At 44.7% G+C, this 21,106-nt stretch overlaps 1 protein-coding gene across 1 annotated transcript in view; it reads right to left on the reverse strand.

Annotated features, from left to right (window-relative positions):
• CCBE1 (collagen and calcium binding EGF domains 1) overlaps window positions 1-21,106 on the reverse strand; it is a 236,927-nt gene that overhangs the window by 47,186 nt on the left and 168,635 nt on the right. The window contains exon 3 of the mRNA XM_061400345.1: window positions 619-671. Coding sequence (XP_061256329.1) covers window positions 619-671 — 53 coding nt within the window. The remainder of the gene's footprint in view (window positions 1-618; window positions 672-21,106) is intronic.

The following is a 21,106-nucleotide window of genomic DNA, read 5'->3' on the forward strand; positions in this document are numbered from 1 at the left end:
AAGATGGCTGTGTATGAACTAGGGGGTTCACCAGACACTGGGCTTTTGCAGTGCCTTGTCTTGGACTTCCCAGTCTCTGCACAGTCTGAGGTATTTTTGTTACAGCTGCCCAGATGGATATGGCAATGTGGAAGCATGACTAAACCCCAGGCATCTCTGTTTCCACGCCATCCACAACCCAGCATGAGGGTGTGCATCTTAAGGGCTTGGGGCCCATCTGACATCACTGTGTCTCTCCAGTGCTGGGCTGAGCAGGGTTTGCTGATGATTATGTGAAGGGGCTTCAAGTTTAGCTGCTGGAAAGCAGGTAGAGAGGTTGGGAAGAATGGGTGTGTTCTAACTGTGCATGAAATGCCATGTAGGGAATTAGTCTCTACAACACAAAACCTGAAATATAAGAATTACTCAGTATGTGTGTATATTCTGGGTAATGCTTTAGCTAGAGCCTGCCATGTACAATCAAATTGGCATTAGAAGAATTTAAAGCCAAAAAACAGAGAGAAATTACACATGCATGCACAGATAACACATACGTCACGTGCAGTACATCTGAACTTTATAGACTTCTGGTGATAGTCATAAACCAGGTGAGAAGACGCAAGGACTTTTAGCACATACCTTCTGGGATGCACTGTCCAAGGACAAACTTATACCCCTTGCAGCACTTCTTCCTAAGAGAGAAACAAAAACACATTCTAAATGTGATCTGTTAGATTAAAAATATTCTTTTCAGTTAGTGGTTTTGAATGAAATAACTTGTGCCTAGGATGAACTGAGGCATAAAGGAAAATCAGAGTAGACGGAGTCTGAGATAAAAGGAAACAATTTTATCAGTACCATATGACCACACCTCTTCCCCACCTAATATATGGCATTAATCCTTTGCATCCTATGAAGTGAATTAACTCTGAGACTTCAAGAAATTTATATTAGATGATTAGTGTGTTATAGGACATCATCCTACAGGACAAGGATTCACATGACTTGCTAATAATTAGCTGGTTATAATAGTAGAATAATCATAACACAATGATTGATAATTATTATAGTTAGGCAGCTAGTTACTATCGAGCCTGGGACTGGAGCCCAAGCATTCTGTTATTTGAGTGCAACCCTCCCTTTTTTAAAGACGTGGACCACATAAGGTATCCAAAGAATTCCCAATTATCTGAATTTTAACAGCAGCTGACAGGCATTTACTAATATAAACATCTGAGATTACATCTCTGCCCTAGAAGTGGTGCTGTCAGTTCAAAATGCAATCTCCAGTGGTGAGATCACATCTCTGGTATGGAACTGTGACCTCCTAACAGACCAACCTCCTCTGCAGACAACAACTGAAAACTATGGAGCAATCAGAAGCCAACAACTAGCTGACGATTCTGGAGAGTAAATAAAAGCAGACAGATTTAGGAGGTGAGCTGAAATTTCCAACAAGGAACTGACAGAGGGTAATTTCCCTGCTTTTCAGGGCTTTATCCTGTATGCAGATCACAGATGCCACGTGGAAGCTAAAAGTCTGAGGAAAAAAACACAAAACTTGCAGTATTTTTTTGGCCTGATCAAACAGAGGACAAAGACTTGGCATCCAGAGTCATGAGAATTTGAGAAGGGATCCCGGAAAGGAGAGCCCTGAATTCTGTGTATGAACTCTATCCAAGTCTCTGATAACTCTTCCATCCATGTGCGTGAGAAGCAGACCCAGAACACCTCAGCTGAAGACAGAAGGGGCTGAAGGAATACTTGAGCTGCCGCTTCTACAGGCCAAATAGTGTTCACTTATTCTAGTTAACTGCTAAAAGAAAAATATCAATACTCTTTGGACTAGCATATCAGGATGCAGGGTCTCAATAACATAACATGTATAAATGTGACCCATTCTCAAGGAAAAAGACAATCAATGGTGCCAGTTTTAAGACAACCCAGAGGGTGGAATTATTAGACACAAACATGCAACTATGATCAATGACATAAAGGAAAATATACTTGCAATGAATGAAAAAGTAGGAAATCTCAGCTCTCCATGTCTCCAGCCTCCATCTTTTCCCTTCCCTTCTCTCCCAGCTGCTTTCTAAGTATGCTCCCCTTTACCACTTCCAACTCAACGTATGTTAATTCAGAGTCCAAGAATCATTGAGAGTCCTATGAGTCCGCCAATCTCAAGAACGCACCGAGATATTTTGAGTTGACTATAATGGTTAAACTACCATGAAAAAACTCTTTGTAGCCATAAATCAGATTCAAGGTTATTCTTATCACAATGTCATTCTCCCTCATTTGCATCTGGATATGCCTTCCAGTGGAGAAGGCAATGGCACCCCACTCCAGTACTCTTGCCTGGAAAATCCCATGGATGGAGGAGCCTGGTAGGCTGCAGTCCATGGGGTCGCTAAGAGTTGGACACGACTGAGCAACTTCACTTTGACTTTTCACTTTCATGCATTGGAGAAGGAAATGGCAACCCACTCCAGGGTTCTTGCCTGGAGAATCCCAGGGATGGGGAGCCTGGTGGGCTGTTGTCTATGGGGTCACACAGAGTCGGACACGACTGAAGCGACTTAGCATAGCATAGCATGCCTTCCAGGTGGAACAGAAAGGGAAAACATTACAGACGCTTCACCAGCTGGGAGTTGGATCACCCGCAACTCATCATGGCACCTGTGCTGACATGCCATCTGTATGTATGAACCAGGGGCGCAGACCACTGATTTGGAAAATTAGGCATTACCTAGATTCCAAAGCAAGTTCTCATTTTCATCAAATGGTCAAAACCTTCAACCAGGTTAGACAAGGCCCTGTGTCTCTTTAGAAGAATGTGACAGACTCAAATGTATTTTTTTCCATCCCATCTTAGTAAAAAATAACAGCATTATTTTCCACTTTTACAAGTCAGTGTAATCTTACTGGTAAGATCCATTTTTGTGAACTGGTCTGCTAGGGGAATGACCACCCATAGGAGAAGCTTAGGCAATCTCTTCTCCAAGCTTTAAAAGTTTACAAGATTTTTATTAACTATTTTATACAATTTATAAACATCACACCTACTAAGAGAACATTCTGATGCCTAACTGGGTCACAATATCACCTCATTCCTCCTCGCAACATCTCACGTGCAGCCCAGATTCCGCAGATAATCCTATTTCAAAAGCAAAAGAAGTGGGCTTGCGTTATAAAAGCAGTGACATCTGGGATACTCCCAAAGCAGACTTGAGTGAGACAGCTGAGCCCAACCCCATCTCCCAACAAATGGTACATCTGCCTGCCTGTACTGGTCCACTCAATAAAGATTATTTTGAATCTCTCATCAACATATTTTATGTTAAAAAGAAATACATATGTGTATGTCATTTACTGATACAGATGATCTGTGGCAATGTCTAGAGCCTTCTCATTAGACATAATTTCCTAATATCTCCAATGGAATTATAACTTTACTTGACAAGAGAAGTCCATGGGATATCAATTCATGATTATTTTATTTGTAACAGAGGTATTAAGACCTACCTTTACAATCTATGAACTAAACTACCTAGTTTTCCATGGTTTAAAAAGTCCAAGATCCTAACAACCAAAAAGAACACTAGTTTAACAGAAAATCTCACGGTTATTACTGACTGTACTCCTTGAGGCTGCCCTAAAGAAAGCCATCAGAGGAAGAGCAGTGTACCAGATGATTCGAAACTTGAGTGATTCATGAGAAAGTCAGATACAGGGGCAAAGCATGTGTTTTTGATACGTCAAGTATAACATCACATTTAAAGATACGGTTCTGTCTGTCTGTTTCTACTTAAATGGCACATCTAAGGTATTGCCTCTGAGATGTTCTATAGCATTTTAAACTTCATACAAATGAATGAAATCCTTATAATCTCTTCTTCTACATCCAAGACATTAAACTGGGGCCCTCTAACCTTTCTGAGCACTTCAAGGGCTTGGGACCATCCACACAGTGGAGCCCAAGGTCACCTGTCATTTGCTTTTTTGTGAAATTAAATAACATACGGATTTGATATGCTTTCCAAAGGCTACGGAGCTCTGTCAGAAAATCTGAGCTTCAGGATGGACTACTTCATTTAAATACCTGCTCAATGAAGAGCTAAGTTCCCCTTGGCTGCTTTTTCTTAACTGCCTAACTAACACCCTCTTCCTGCTCGAGGGAAAGCGCTCTGAGACTCCACTGAACCCGCCTGTTTTCCCAGAGCTCCTGGGAATACAGCATTATTTTGCATGTTAAACAGCCATAAATCATGAATCACCACTTAAACAATGAAAGAGTCCAAAGCATAACAAGATAAACACTGGCCACACATGTTATACCATTTCAGAGATTACTTACAACACAACTCAGGTAATGATGAAGTTGCGCTGGCCAAACTGAAACCTCCTTGTGCAAGCGCAGACACTTCTCAGATCTAACTGTACTGCATACATGGCTGTGTGGTTTTTATCTTTTAGAAAAACAAACCCAGGCAGGAAAAGTGCATGTGGAGTCAGGGGAAACAGTCCTTCTTAATACGCTTCACGTGTCCTAGTGTGGTTTTCCAAACGCAAAAATGCTTTTCTCATTTCTTGGCAAGAGGAAGTGGTGATTAGATGGTTGTTACATAGAAAGGGCGACATCTGGTAATCAGGAAAGTCTGTGGAGGCTTCCCCTGGGTACCCCTGAGTATTAACACACATAAAAAATTCATAAATAAAAATAGTGCAGTCAGAAATATATTCCACCAACCAAGTGTGTGTGAAAGCTTTTGGAAGGAAAAACTAAATCAGGAAAATGAAGATAACAGAGATCTCATCATCCAGCTGTCTGCTGTGTGTTACCAGAGTCTAGAAAAGAAATTTTTTAAAAGCCACTGCCTGCAGAATTACAGGGCTAGTAGGTAAGATGTATTTCAATACTTGCTCTGGTGAAACAGTAAATCTTTCCAAGATTTACTAGGGGTTTTCTTTGCAAAAGGGCTTAGACCAGATATATCAGGATTTTTAAAACATAAAAGAACTGTACTTTTTAGAGTATTAGTGCTGAGCTGGATGGAGACATAGCTTTGGAGTCAAGCAAGCCTGGTTTACAATTCTGGTTCTGACCTTGAAAGAGCAAGGGGTGTGACCTTAGGGCTCATTTCTTAAACTCTTAAGCTCATTTCTTAAGCTCATTTCTGAGCTTCAGATTCTTCACAGATAAAACAAGAACAATAAAATCTGCTTTATGGAATTAATGCAAGGATTAGAGATAAGAAAGGTGCCTAGCACAAGGCCTGGTTTGGGGTCAGAAAAGTGTTCTAAGTCACAGCTTTATGAACACCGCAGGCAAACAGCAAAGGCAGCTCTTCCCAGATGCCTTCCTCTTTTAACTCATCACTTTCTTCCACTTCTTAATCAATGGCAGATGCTATTGCTTCCAAAACCGAGAGAGAAGGGGAAGGGAAGGGAGGGAGAGAAACTTCCAATTTCAAAATGATAGAAAAATAACATTTTGGTCATCTTCTTTTACAAGTTAGCCCCAAATAACCCTGAGAACAAGAAATAAAATGCAAACGCATGTCCCATGGATTTAGGAGAACTGTCTAACTTCAGAACAGAATCTAGTCGTTGCTTGGTAACTGCAGGGGATTGGTTCCAGGAGCCTTCACATACCAACGTCCCCAGAGGCTCTAGTCCCTTACATAAAACAGCAGAGTACAATGAATACAGCTGGCACTCCATATCCACCCATAGATACGGAGTGTCGACTATATACTTACTGAAAAAAAAATCTGTGTATTGAGTGGATCTGTATAGCTCAGACTCATGTTGTTCAAGGGTCAACTGAACATAAACACGGCCCTTGGATGGAAGGATGGGAAGTAATTTTGCAGAGTGAAGTAACATGAAACCTAAGTGTCTCCAGAGGAGGTGATCATGGAGAGGCAGCCAACCCAGGCTGCAGAACCTCAAAACCTTTGATGGCTGCGATAAGCCATCAAAACTGGAGATCCCAGTTACTGGGGAAAGCAGAGGCCAGAAGACAGCAAGATGGCCTGCAAGTCTGGTAAGAAGTTAGACTTCCTGTTCCTACCCCAAACACAAGAAGTTAGCCTGATACCCTTGCCTACTGGGCAAGAGGGAGAAGGTATATTCTTTTGGAAAACTATATCCAAGAAGTTCAAGACTAGGACACAAAATCAGAGAACCAAGCAGCATCTAACCCACTCCTGGGTAGATGACCCTGCCCAGGCACACACAGGTCTCAAAGGCTTTTCAAAGAGCCCTTTAGGATACATGCAGTCCAATGCTCACTGCAGCACTGTTTACAATAGCCAAGGCCTGGAGGCAACTTAAATCTCTGGTGACAGATGAACAAAGAAGATACGGTACATAAATACAATGGAATGTTATTCGGCCACTAAAAAAGGATGAAATAATGCCATTTGCAACAACATGCGTGGACCTGGAGATCGTTATACCGAATGAAGTAAATCAAAGACAAATGTCATATGATATTGCTTATGTGTGGAATCTAAAAAAAATTATACAAATGAACTTATTTACAAAACAGAAACAGACCCACAGACATAGACAACAAACTTATGGTTACCAAAGGAGAAAGGTGGGATGGGAAGAGAGGGCTACAGTGAGGGTCTGGGACTGACTGACACACACTACCGTATTTAAAACAGATAACCAGTAAGGACCTGCTGCACAGCACGGTGAAACCTGCTCAACATTCTGTAATAATTTAGGGGAAAGAATTTGTAAAAGAACAGATATATGTATAACTGAATCACTTTGCTGTACACTTGAAACTAATACAACATTGTAAATCAATAACAAATTTTAAAAAATGATGACTTGCAATTTAATATTTCATTCCAAGACAATGAAGCTCTCTTGGTGATGTTGTCTAAAGGCAGATGGATGGTGGCCTCCTCACGTCTTCAACTAGTCAGTCCTAAGTGAAGACAGATGAGAGAGAGACAGTGCAGAGCCAATGTGCATCATGTATTCTTACCAGCCCAAGCAAACTGTGGTATGCCTGAGCAGGGAGTTCACGAGAAACTTCTGCCAGGAAGAACACAGAACATGAATCCCTTGGGACAGTATTAAAGGCCTGAGCATCTAAAACAATGGAAACAGTGACAGACTTTATTTTCTTGGGCTCCAAAATCACTGCAGATGGTGACTGCAGCCTTGAAATTAAAAGACACTTGCTCCTTGGAAGAAAAGCTATGAGCAACCTAGACAGCATATTAAAAAGCAGAGACATTACTTTGCCAACAAAGGTCCAACTAGTCAAAGCTATGGTTTTTCCAGTAGTCACGTACAGATACGAGAGTTGGACTATAAAGAAAGCTGAGCACCAAAGAATTGATGCTTTTGAACTGTGGTGTTGGAGAAGACTCTTGAGAGTCCCTTGGTCTGCAAGGAGATCAAACCAGTCAATCCTAAAGGAGATCAGTCCTGAATATTCATTGGAAGGACTGATGCTGAAGCTCCAGTACTTTGGCCACCTGATGGGAAGAACTGACTCACTGGAAAAGACTCTGATGCTGGGAAAGATTGAAGGCGGGAGGAGAAGGGGATGACAGAGGATGAGATGGTGGGATGGCATCACCGACCTGATGGACATGAGTTTGAGCAGGCTCCAGGAGTTGGTGATGGACAGGGAAGCCTGGCATGCTGCAGTCCATGGGGTCAAAAAGAGTCAGACACAACTGACTGAACTGAATTGAACATCTGAAAGTCATCCTGGATTTTTTAGTAAACCTTGGGGTGAGGAAGCATTCCTGTCTTCCTTTTAACCTTCTTCATTTGTGGAAACTTTTATTGAGCTTTGTACAACTTTGTGGGAGCTAGCAGAATTCCTTTCACACCAGATGACTTGAGAACAGAGTCCATAAAATGACTCACCTCCCAACTAGACATGCTTGATTTGAGCCTTTTAACCAGAAAGTGCTCCTCCCAGGCAAACAGAATAATATCACAGAATTTTGAGAGACTTGCGGTTTTGAAAGATGGGTAAGGAGTCACGTTCAGGACCATGTTTGAGCAGATAGGCACCTGGCAGGACTTGCTTACCCCAGAAACTGAGCAGTTATATTTTGGACAAACTGAAACAATTAGGTTTCAACCCAACTGCTTTTGATCAAGTCGCCTGGAATCAATATACAGTATTTATTAAGAAATTGCTTCAGGAATTTAGTGTATTATTTAATAAGATGTTCACTCTTATTTTTTCCACCTCAAATAACTGGTTTAATAGGCTTGCCTCAGAGAGGATTTTAATGGACCGATTCTTTGGATTTGTAGGATGTGTTTAAACCAGTGCATCTCTGCTCACACTTTTTCCTATGGTTGCCAATTTTCAGAGGCACTGAAGGCTGTAAACTGTCCTCCTGTGTGGATCACTGTCCATGGACAAAGCATGCAAAATGGAAATAATTCCTGACAGCAACATGGCTCATTGTATGCAGGGACACTGTAGGACCCAAAGCCCTAGTCATTGATTTCATCTTTACTCTATTCTTAACTCTCTAAGCATTCTAGGAACACCTACATGGTTATTAGTAATATTCTATGGTGGCATTCATCAAGAAAATCCTATCTTCAGGCACTGAAACATTCATGATAAATGGAGCAACTCAAGTCATCTGTTACCATGGCTCTCCTGAGGTTTCCTGACCGCTCCTCTGCCTTCTCCTCCCACTCCGGGGTTTCCCTGCAGTTCAGACTTTGTTCCCTCACTGCTTTCACTTTGCTTAATAATAACTTATTTGTTGAAGTATAGTTGTTTTACCATGTCACATTAGTTTCAGATGCAGAACACAGTGATTCAATATTTTTATAGATTATATACCATTTAAAGTTACTATAAAATATTGACCTTATTCCTGAATGACTGTAACAAAACAGAAGCACACTCCTCTGTTTCTTCAAAGGGTGACTTCGGCCTGAGGATCTCAATTCTCACCTCTCTGACACCTCAACTGCAAACCTGCAGGCATCTTCCTTGCCTTCATTTTGCTTGCTTGTATTTTCTAAGTTGTCCACAATTATCAGGCGTTACTTTTCATAGCAACAACAACAAGTTATATTTTCAAATGAAGAGAAAAATTAACTTCTCACTGTCAGTGTGGAATAAACAGCAACCTGGATGGAGCCAGAGCTCAAAGGCAAATAACCCATAAGTTTGTTTCTAAATATTGCCTTTATTTTTTTCCCCTAGTAAAAGCACTGTATTACCCACAACCCCTGCATTTTCAGAAAGTCATTACTGAGGCAGATACAGCTAGCTGTTCCTCCTTATCTATTTTCTCTTTTTTCCCCCTGTTGTTACAAAAGCCCAAATTATAGCTAGGCACATAACCACCCAGAATAAAGGAGACATTTCCCACCTTCTCATCCCCCAGAATGAAGGAGGCATTTCCCACCTTCTCATCCCCCAGAATGAAGGAGGCATTTCCCACCTTCTCATCCCCCAGAATGAAGGAGGCATTTCGCACCTTCTTGTCCCTCAGGCACGGCCTTGTGAATAAGCCTGGCCAATGGGATATGAGTAGCCATGCTGTGCCCAGCTTTCAGGTGTCACCCTTAGGTGGAAGGGGCACACACCCTCTCCTTTTGCCTTCTCATACGTGGGAGCGTGGCCAGTGGTGGTGCGCCATCTTGGGCAATGAAATGCACGCCTCAGCAATGAGAGGATCAATATACAAGGAGGTGAGTGCACGGTGCCATCCAGCCACCATGAGCTAAGGATGACTGAACAGTTTTGTGCAAGAGCAACACACTTCCATCTTGTTTAAGCTATTATTTTTTGTTTCACTACAGGAGCATAGGACACCTCTCCCTCCCTGAAAGTAAAATAACTGAAGGAAATAAAGCCATGGAAGAAAGGCTACTAAAATGCAAGGTTAGTCAGCTAAGCGGTGCCTGGAGAAGATGCAGCCATTCATTCTGCTCCAGTAACAACTGTGCATGGAGCCCTTGAGCCTTATGAAATGCAAATGTCTGAACCTTCCTTGCAAATTACCCAAAGCTAAAGAACTCTCTGCTTTGACAGGGCTACGATCCTAGTTTCCACACAGTGGGCAGAGTTTCCTGGGTGCTCAGCCCCCTTTCCTGCACTTCACCATGAAAATGAGGCATTTCCAGACAGAGCTCAGTGCAGGAACATGTAAACACAATTTGCTGATTCAGATTTCTGCCTGGGGTCAGTCATTCAGGAATTAAATGAGGAAGTCTTAGAGATCTTACTTGTAATGACTTTGAAAGACAGAAGGGACCTGATATGAGATCCTTTCTTAGGTTAATTAATCGTGATATGATATATTCCATACCTTAGACATATAAACCCTTATGGAAAACAAAATACAACTGACATTACTTCAGGTCTAAGACCCTGGAGGGAGAAACTCACAACAGCAAAAGCGGGATTGATGCCTCCAGATCATTTACAGGTGAGAGCAGGGCTCCTGTATTTGTTTAAGATACCAAACTACATAAACAATGATCCAATGTCCCACCAGAAATTTCAGTTGAGTTCAGAACTGGAAGCACTAAGCTTGATTTCATTCAACTAACAGTTGAGTGCTCATGATACACCAAGCCAAGCAATCGCCATAGATTATCTATTAGTTCCCCCCTCACTGCAACTAGAGAAGGCCCACATGCAGCAGTGAAGATCCAGTGCTGCCACAGAATAAATACATAAAAATTTATAAATTAAAAAAAAGAGAGATTGTGACAAAGTAGTTAAAAAGGCTACTGAAATAGTTGAGGCAAAAGATTAAGAGGGTTTAAAACAGGGAAATGGGAATTGAAAAATGGGAACAGATTTTAAAGAAATGTCGGAGATAGAAATCTATAGGATTTCCTAACATACTGGATGTGGGGGAATAAGAAAAACCGGGATGTCCGAGACTAGAGACTGACTGTAGTGTAGCTGCCTGGAAAATGAGATCATCATTAACTAAAGTAGTGTAAATCAGAAAGGAACTAGATACAGAAGATTATAATAGCATGAATTTTGGGAAGACTAGAAGGTATTAATGACATTCAGTTTAGACATAACTGCCCAGAATGTGAGGTCTAACAGCTCAAGGATGAGGCGAGAGAGGAAGTGTGCTGGTGACAGCCTTTACAGGGGCAGGTGAAACACAGCATTGGATAAAAACAAGTCGATGACAAGGACCTGATCTGGGGAGGTCTCCTGGAAGAACTGGGCTGAGTAAGCAAGCCAGAGAGGAGAAGAGAAGGACTAGTCAGAGAAATGATGCCGGGGAAGCTGACAAAGTAGACAGACGAGCTCAAGTAAACCTCTGCCCTGGCTCAGGGTCTCTGCCCCCCACTCCAGGAAATAAAGGGCGTTGGGCTGGGGTGATCTTTAACATCCTCCCTAGCTCTCAGGGTGCTGACAATGCCTGGATCTTCACTGTGGTCATGTGGGTGTCTACTCTGTCAAAACTCACTGAAATGTCCACTGAAAACTGCAGTCTTTTTACCAAATGTAACTTATACTCCACTGAGGATGATTAAAAAAAAAATCCTGTCTCTAAGGAATAATCCATTTTAGGCAAAACTATGAATGACAGTATGAAATAGTCCATTTCTGAGCACTTCTTCATCAGAGAAAAATATGGATCAAAAGATTGCATACCCTCAATCCCCACAGGAAAAAGAAAACCACCATGAATTAGGAGAACTTGTTTTAAGAAATCAGTCCCCAATCATTCCAGACATTGGTGTGAGTGAGCTGGCATCTTGAAATGTTTTGCAAACACATGGGAAAATAATGAGAACTTCCGGTGGCCTCTCAGACATGGCACGAGTGGTTGGTTTTACAGGACGGTCCAGGAGCCTCAGGGAAGCAATGTGGCTCTCTTAGGACCTAGAGCTCAGTAAGAACCTCTAGACAAATTCTCAAGTGGTGGTTCTCAGGAGTTTAACATGTGTGGGCCAACACATGTCTCAACTTGATAAGGATATCTAAGGTGCAGTGATGGATATTCCTGGTGCGAGGTACAGGACTTCCCTCATAGCTCAACTGGTAAACAATCTGCCTGCAATGCAGGAGACTGGGTTCGATTCCTGGGTCGGGAACATCCTCTGGAGAAGGAAATCTTTTTATTTATTTTGCCTTTTATCTTTTTTCTTGCCTTTTCACACTGTTTAGAACTTTTTTTGTTGTTTTTTTACTTTTTATTTTATATTGGAACATAGCCGATTAACAATGCTGTGATAGTTTCAGGTAGACAGCAAAGGGACTTAGCCATACAAATACACGTATCCATTTCTCCTCTAAAGGGTGTACCCATTTTTAAAACACTTAAGCTCCTTGATGCCTAAAGCTTCATGTAACCAGAAAGGAGAGGCTGCCCGTCCACATCCCTGTGTCGAGTCTATTATGGAGCCTGCCATTTATTATACTTTCCTTTGTGTGTGTGTGCAAGTTTTAAGAGGCTGTGCCTCAGAAAAACAAGTACGATCCATGACAACAAGGTATCATTTGGGATTCTACAAGACAAGTCGCTCTGTAGAGACTGTTTTGGGAATCACGGGAGGACGTGTATGTCTCTATTGTCATACACAACACAGTCTGCCTCCTTTGACTGTCCATGAACTCCTCCAGGGCAGAAATCAAGTCTTATTTGCCCTGAGCACTTAGTCCACTGACTGAAAGATCAGATGGTCCACACATTTTGGCTGAACTGAACTTGGCCAGAACCCTTTCCTTGGGGAAAAAACTATCCAAGAAGCTATTTACAAGTTACGGGTAATGGTTTTATCTTCCCTTTTCTTAAAAAAAAAAAAAATCTTTCCTGGCCTTCTGTGTGCTCTCATGCTTCCTTCCCTCCTCCCTTTCTGTATTAAGAGGTGGAGAAGAAATTAGGGACTTGGAGGAGAAATTCCAGTCTTCTTGCCTGGAAAATCCCATGGACAGAGGAGCCTGGCAGGCTACAGTCCATGGGGTCACAAGAGTCAGACACGACTTAGCAACTAAAATACAACCAGGAGCAATGAGAAGAGACTGAGAAGTGTTTGACCCCAGTAATGTCTCTTGCATGAAATAATGACAAATCAGTTGCCTCCGGGGGCCGAAGTTATTCACCTTTTCCGGAGTAAATAACACATGCTCTGCTGCTTCTGCTGCTTGTGATGGAGAGTTGGGAGACTCAGATAGGCTAGGCAAGTTGTCTAAGACAGCTCGGTGGTGCTGCTGGAACCAGAATCCAGGAGATGCTCGGCAACTTGGCCCCTGGTCCAGACTAAACTGTCCCAGGACATTAATTTTGGATCCTGAGTGGAAGTATTGGCCTTGGCGTGTCAGAGGCCTAAATGAATCCAAACTATTAGGAAACAGAAAAACATGAGACACTGAATGGTATCACAGTTATGGACAACTATTTTGAAGTCAGGCAGAACCGAGTTTGAAACCTGATTCTACCAATTCCTCTTTCATGAATTGATACAAGTTTATATACAAACTTATACTTCAGTTTCTTCTGAAAAATGCAGTATCAGTATACACTTCCTTAAAGGCAATGGCACCCCACTCCAGTACTCTTGCCTGGAAAATCCCATGGACGGAGCAGCCTGGTGGGCTGCAGTCCATGGGGTTGCTAAGAGTCGGACACGACTGAGCAACTTCACTTTCACTTTTCACTTTCATGCATTGGAGAAGGAAATGGCAACCCACTCCGGTGTTCTTGCCTGGAGAATCCCAGGGATGGGGAAGCCTGGTGGGCTGCCGTCTATGGGGTCGCATGGAGTTGGACACAACTGAAGCAACTTAGCAGCAGCAGCAGCAGGGTTATTTTTAATATTAACTGAGATGGACAAAGTACTTGGTATATGACCTGTTATATAGGAAATGGCTAATAAAGGGACATGGATAATGACAGCAGTAGAAATAGTAACAGCAGTGGTGGTTATTATTGTTGTTACTCTTCTGTGTTCCTTCAACATTGGAGGTTAAAGTATATAGTAAATGAATGTAAGTTATGATGAAACACTGTGAAGCTCTGGAAAGACTGGAAGATTAAACAGTATGTTAGTTTACACTGAATCAACAAATAATTGAATATGACCCAGGGAAGTCACAGATGCACGTCCTTGAAGTAGAAGGAATCCTAAGATAAAAAGAGCTTCCACAATCATTTGTGCAAAGACATGGAACATAAGAAATGTTCAACGACAACATTACCTCTGAAAATAATAAAATGCTCAGGATGTCAAAAAGCACTCAAGTCCATCCCAGATTATCACAGGACAGGACAGGTCCAGCCCGGTGTGGTCTGGGAATTTTTCATGGACTGGGATTGGAATCTAACAGGATGATTAAGCTGTATCCCAGCAGGGATGGGAATGGAAGGCCACTCAGGGCAGAGGCAGGGCACCCAGAGGTGTTGGTTTTCTTGGCCTTAGGGATGAAGCACCTAGAGATCTTTGTCACACGGTAGTAGAAGGCTGTGCCTTAGTAGCGAGACTCTTGAATTATGCAATACCCTCAAGCCTGGTGGCTCAGAGAGTAAAGTATCTGCCTGCAATGTGGGAGAACCGGGTTCAATCCCAGAGTCAGGAAGATCCCATGGAGAAGGGAATGGCAACCCACTCCAGTATTCTTGCCTGAGGAATTCCATGGACAGAAGAGTCTGGGGGGTTACAGTCTATGGGGTTGCAAAGAGATGGACATGACTGAGCAACTAATACACACACACCCTCAGGCCAGAGCTGACAGGCACTGCCTGGCTGTCCAGCCCCTTCTTAGGGAAAACCACTTCATCTGCACTGGCTTCTGGACAGGTGGCCTGGATGGCTGGTCCTACTTTGCACCAAGAGGCAGTGCTCTTGCCCCTCTAGGTGGAGAAGCCTGGGAAGGGGCCTGAACCGTGGGCGGTCAATCCAGCCGAGCCAGGCTGGGGCCTGGGACCCTCTGCTGCAACGCTTGCACCCGGGCTCACCTCTTACCGAGCTTCAAAACACAGAGACTGTCTGGGGCTGAAAATACAGAGACTGTCTGGGGCTGAAAATACAGAGACTGTCTGGGGCTGAAAACACAGAGACTGTCTGGGGCTGAAAATACAGAGACTGTCTGGGGCTGAAAATACAGAGACTGTCTGGGGCTGAAAATCACTGTGCGCACGTGCAGTAGGGCAGCTCTGGACCAGAAGATACAGAGAGACGAAGAAACCCAGCGGCCACTTTTGAGGAGCCCGGAGGGAAAACGGGAAGTCGGGAGTGAAAGCAGACATCTTTCTGCCCACATCACCACCTGAGGGGTGAGCAAACCACCTAGGCCACCCTGCTGGCCAGAGCTCTGGACACACCCCTCCCTTCACCCCATATAAGGAACAAACTCACCCCCACCCCTGGCGTGTGAGCAAGCAAGGGAACCCGTTGCTTGTTCCTGCTCTCCCCAATGCAGCAGTGGCCCTGCAGAGCCTTGCCTGAGTGTCTTGTCTGGCCTCTAGTCCGTTTCTGTTGATGGGGAAGGCCAAGAGCCATGGTTGGTAACACAGTCACCCCTCCAAGGACACAACAGCAAGCTGGACGGTCACACGCTCTGGTTCAGGGCTCTCCACCAACAAACCCCGGTGACCAGGCTGGTTAGCCATGGCCACACAGCTGAGCCTCTGGCTGTAGAGAGAGAGATGGAGAGACCCCCGTGAGCTGAAACGCGAGTAAGCAGAGGAAACTGGGTGCCAGCCAGACCCCTGAGAGCAGCAGAGACCTCAGGAGGGAGACGAGGGGGAAGCCACCTCAGGTCCAGCCCGTTTTCTGACACCTCCTTTATCCTAAGGCCAGGTACCCCAAGCACAATGCCTTTGACTTCCAGATTCAAGTGGCATTTCTGTTCTTTGTAATCAAGATCTTCTTCTTTCCCAGTTGTCCCAGCAACACAGCAAAGATCTAATTTTTGCAAGTCATAGTATAAAAGGTTTTTGATAGGAGGAAGGTTCAAGATAGGGCTTCCCAGGTGGCACTAGCGGTAAAGAGCCCGCCTGCCAACGCAGGAGACGTAAGAGACGCGGGTTTGATCCCTGGGTTGGGAAGATCCCCTGGAGGAGGGCATGGCAATCCACTCCAGTATTCCTGCCTGGAGAATCCCATGGACAGAGGAGCCTGGCAGGCTATAGTCCATGGGCTGCAAAGAGTCAGACATGACTGAAGTGACTTAGCATGCACACACACAGGTTCAAGAGGGAGGGGACATATGTATACCTACGGCTTATTCTTGCTGATGTATGGCAGAAACTCAACACAATATTGTGAAGCAACTATCCTCCAATTGAAAATAAGTATTTTTTTAAAAAGGAAAAAAAAGGGGGCTTTTGATTTGGGGGTTAATTCCAGGGAGGTTTCCACCATGGCTGTGTGTTTTATCAAAAGAACACATTTCTGTTTCACAGACAGATGTCACCCCGGACAGCGGCAGACATGAATGTGTACATTGACCCATAGACAGAGCCCTGATCACACACGAGAACTGGATTCTGTCGGCAACAGTGGAACCTCCAGGTGTTCTGGGCATTAGTGAGTTATTTACTGGTAAACTTGAGAAGGAGTTGTAGGTTGAGAGGTAGCTTAAACAATGAGAAATTAGCTGTACCAGGCAGAGCAAAGAGGAGTGAGTGTGTTTTTCAAATGAGAGCTCTCTTTAAGTAACAGGGATGTTCGAGTGTCTCTGGGCACGTGAGCGTGTAATTCACAGGCGATGCCCCAGGCTTTCTGTCTTCTGTTCGCCTTTCCCTGGGTCTGGCTCCTTCCTCCACCAAAAGAAATCCTTCTGTGGGCTCCATTAGAGAGAAGAGATAAGATTAATACGCAGATACATCGAAGTTTCACGCAGCTGACTGCTTCTTGCTGTCGTATTACTGACAGACCACCCTCCTCCAGCTCTTTGAAATCTTTCTAAGCAGCTCTCCTGATGTAACCTCAGGCCAAGGGGCTCTCAGAAGAAGCTGGAGAGTGCTGTTTTTCTTCCCCATCCCACGGATGGCATTTAAGATGAAGAGCCAGTAGTGCTCTGTGATTAAGGGATGTACGTGGGTTTGAAAACGTGCCACAGCAGCTTTAGTACTGTGTTCTCGTACAGCCCACACCCTGCCAGAAAGTCGAGTGACAGAGGATTCTTTTCATGTAATGCTAGGGCAGAGGCAGGCAAGAGTCCATGAGGAGAACTCAGCACCCAGAGAAGATCCTATTCCTTTAGGGCTTTGACTGTAAAAAGGGATGGCGTTCAACTCCGAGGAGTAACTCTTCAGGAATGTCAGGCACAATGACAAAGAATCCCAAATACTGGGCTGAGAGCGATGCTTTTGTGACGGGGCGGGGGGGGCGCAGTGCTTTCTGATGTTTAATAAATGATACCAGGGAGGCACCTCTTTTCCACACCAGACCTGAGGTACCGCTTCAACACTGGGGAGATTTGCTGATCTCACTGGGGACTGAAGTGTGTTTATGCATGCTGGGAGTGTGGGGTAGACCAGAAGGCCTCCCCAAGGAGCCACCATGGCTGCCCTGGGCACTCCCTTCCTGGTCCAGCATCATCCTGACGCTCTGGAAACTACAGACAGCCGTGCAGAAGGCTACCAGGAGGTGGAAATTATGGAATTAGGATCCAGTTCTAGGCACCCCAGTTCTACAAGGTAGGGCCTAGCTTTCCAACAGAGAGAGCTCTCTGGAGAAGGGAGGAACACTGTCCTCTCCAAACCCTGCCCCCAGGTCCACGGATGTCCACTCAGTGCCGCCTTCCTCCACGATCATACTGATGGGCTCTGTGCTAACAAGCTAGACCCCCAGCACAACGCTTTCCCACAGATCCTGGGAGCCCACCAAAGGGCCAGGTTCTCACCTCCTGACTCACCCTGAGAGAGGCCACTGCAACACCCTCCCGCCTTTCTGTACCCCCAGTCACAGAGAAGACAGCTCTGACAGCGGCGGGGACCTTCCGGAGAAGGTCAGGCAGGTCCCAGGGCAGGGATTCCCCTCTGGTTGGCTGCCTTCCTCCTGTGGAGAGAGACCCTGACTCCAGAGGGCCATGGTCTCCTGGGCGGACTGTCCCTGCAGGTGGAAGACCGGGGACCACAGCCGGCTCCACCCACAGACTGCCAACGACACCCTTCTGAGACCTCATCCCATCCTAAAAGGGGGCTCTACCTGGGCCCACCGTCTGATAAATCCTGGGAGGCGGTGGCGGTGGAAACAGCGAGAGCAGAGCTGACACATGGCCTGGCCCCACTGCTCTCGGCAGAGGCCAACAAGCCATGGCCCTGCCCGCCTCCTCTGCCGGCTGCGCCCCCACTGCAGCCAGGGGCCCCTCCCCAAGACGGCAGAGACAAGGCAGGGGGAGGGAAGTGTGCTGCTGTGACGTCCCCTGGGGTGAGTCATGGCCAAGAAACTGCCACCTCCTGTGGACGTTCACCAAACCCTCAGGAAGAGCCATAAGACAGTCCCTGATCACCCCTTTCACAGAAGAAACCGACCACCAGGGCTTAAGAATCCGGCCCAAGGTCATCCTGTGAAGAAGGGCGGGAGCCAGCACTTCAGTCCCCAAAGCAGGAGGCATAGTACCTGGCTCAGAACAGCTGCTCACGAAAAAGATCTGGATACCAAAAAAAAAAAAAAAAAAATCCAGATGTGGATGTACTCTCGTCGCCATCAGTAGAGCTGAGTTCTGAGACCAGGAGTGCCAGGGCCCCTCAGCCCAAACCTGCCTCCACAATGGGGACTCTGTGCTGGGGCTGCCCTCCTTCCCTGGGCCAGCACTCTCCTCCCACCTGCCAGCTCTGGGGTAGCTCTGGACCCATGGTTACTGCACTGGGGCAAAAGTTCAATTCAGTTGCTCAGTCGTGTCTGACTTTTTGTGACCCCATGGATTGCATGCAGCATGCCAGGCCTCCCTGTCCATCACCAACTCCCGGAGTTCACTCAGACTCATGTCCATCGCGTCAGTGATGCCATCCAGCCATCTCATCCTCTGTCATCCCCTTCTCCTCTTGCTCCCAATCCCTCCCAGCATCAGAGTCTTTTCCAATGAGTCAACTCTTCGCATGAGGGGGCCAAAGCACTGGAGTTTCAGCTTTAGCATCATTCCTTCCAAAGAAATCCCAGGGCCGATCTCCTTTAGAATGGACTGGTTGGATCTCCTTGCAGTCCAAGGGACTCTCAAGAATTTTCTCTGACACCACAGCTCAAAAGCATCAATTCTTCGGTGCTCAGCTTTCTTCACAGTCCAACTCTCACATCCATACATGACCACAGGAAAAACCATAGCCTTGACTAGACGAACCTTTTTTGGCAAAGTAATGTCTCTGCTTTTCAATATGCTATCTAGGTTGGTCATAACTTTCCTTCCAAGGAGTAAGCGTCTTTTAATTTCATGGCTGCAGTCACCATCTGTAGTGATTTTGGAGCCCAGAAAAATAAAGTCTGATACTGTTTCCACTGTTTCCCCATCTATTTCCCATGAAGTGATGGGACCGGATGCCATGATCTTTGTTTTCTGAATGTTGAGCTTTAAGCCAACTTTTTCACTCTCCTCTTTCACTTTCATCAAGAGGCTTTTGAGTTCCTCTTCACTTTCTGCCATAAGGGTGGTGTCATCTGCATATCTGAGGTGATTGATATTTCTCCCGGCAATCTTGATTCCAGCTGTGTTTCTTCCAGTCCAGTGTTTCTCATGATGTACTCTGCATATAAGTTAAATAAACAGGGTGACAATATACAGCCTTGATGAACTCCTTTTCCTATTTGGAACCAGTCTGTTGTTCCATGTCCAGTTCTAACTGTTGCTTCCTGACCTGCATACAAATTTCTCAAGAGGCAGATCAGGTGGTCTGGTATTCCCATCTCTTTCAGAATTTTCCACAGGTTATTGTGATCCACACAGTCAAAGGCTTTGGCATAGTCAATAAAGCAGAAATAGATGTTTTTCTGGAACTCTCTTGCTTTTTCGATGATCCAGCAGATGTTGGCAATTTGATCTCTGGTTCCTCTGCCTTTTCTAAAACCAGCTTGAACATCTGGAAGTTCACGGTTCACATATTGCTGAAGCCTGGCTTGGAGAATTTTGAGCATTACTTTACTAGCGTGTGAGATGAGTGCAATTGTGCGGTAGTTTGAGCATTCTTTGGCATTGCCTTTCTTTGGGATTGGAATGAAAACTGACCTTTTCCAGTCCTGTGGCCACTGCTGAGTTTTCCAAATTTGCTGGCATATTGAGTGCAGCACTTTCATGGCATCATCTTTCAGGATCTGAAATAGCTCAACTGGAATTGCATCACCTCCACTAGCTTTGTTTGTAGTGATGCTTTCTAAGGCCCACTTGACTTCACATTCCAGGATGTCTGGCTCTAGGTCAGTGATCACACCATCGTGATTATCTGGGTCATGAAGATCTTTTTGTACAGTTCTTCTGTATTTTTTTGCCATCTCTTCTTAATATCTTCTGCTTCTGTTAGGTCCATACCATTTCTGTCCTTTATCGAGCCCATCTTCGCATGAAATGTTCCTTTGGTATCTCTGATTTTCTTGAAGAGATCTCTAGTCTTTCCCATTCTGTTGTTTTCCTCTATTTCTTTGCATTGATTGCTGAAGAAGGCTTTCTTATCTCTCCTTGCTATTCTTTGGAACTCTGCCTTCAGATGCTTGTATCTTTCCTTTTCTCCTTTGCTTTTCACTTCTCTTCTTTTCACAGCTATTTGTAAGGCCTCCCCAGACAGTCATTTTGCTTTTTTGCATTTCTTTTCCATGGGGATGGTCTTGATCCCTGTGTCCTGTACAATGTCACGAACCTCACTCCATAGTTCATCAGGCACTCTATCTATCAGATCTAGGCCCTTAAATCTATTTCTCACTTCCACTGTATAATCATAAGGGATTTGATTTAGGTCATACCTGAATGGTCTAGTGGTTTTCCCTACTTTCTTCAATTTAAGTCTGAATTTGGCAATAAGGAGTTCATGGTCCGAACCACAGTCAGCGCCTGGTCTTGTTTTTGCTGACTGTATAGAGCTTCTCCATCTTTGGCTGCACAGAATACAATCAATCTGATTTCAGTGTTGACCATGTGGTGATGTCCGTGTGTAGAGTCTTCTCTTGTGTTGTTGGGAGAGGGTGTTTGCTATGA

Source organism: Bos javanicus, chromosome 24 (genome assembly GCF_032452875.1).
Source record: "Bos javanicus breed banteng chromosome 24, ARS-OSU_banteng_1.0, whole genome shotgun sequence".
Classification (NCBI taxonomy): domain Eukaryota; kingdom Metazoa; phylum Chordata; class Mammalia; order Artiodactyla; family Bovidae; genus Bos; species Bos javanicus.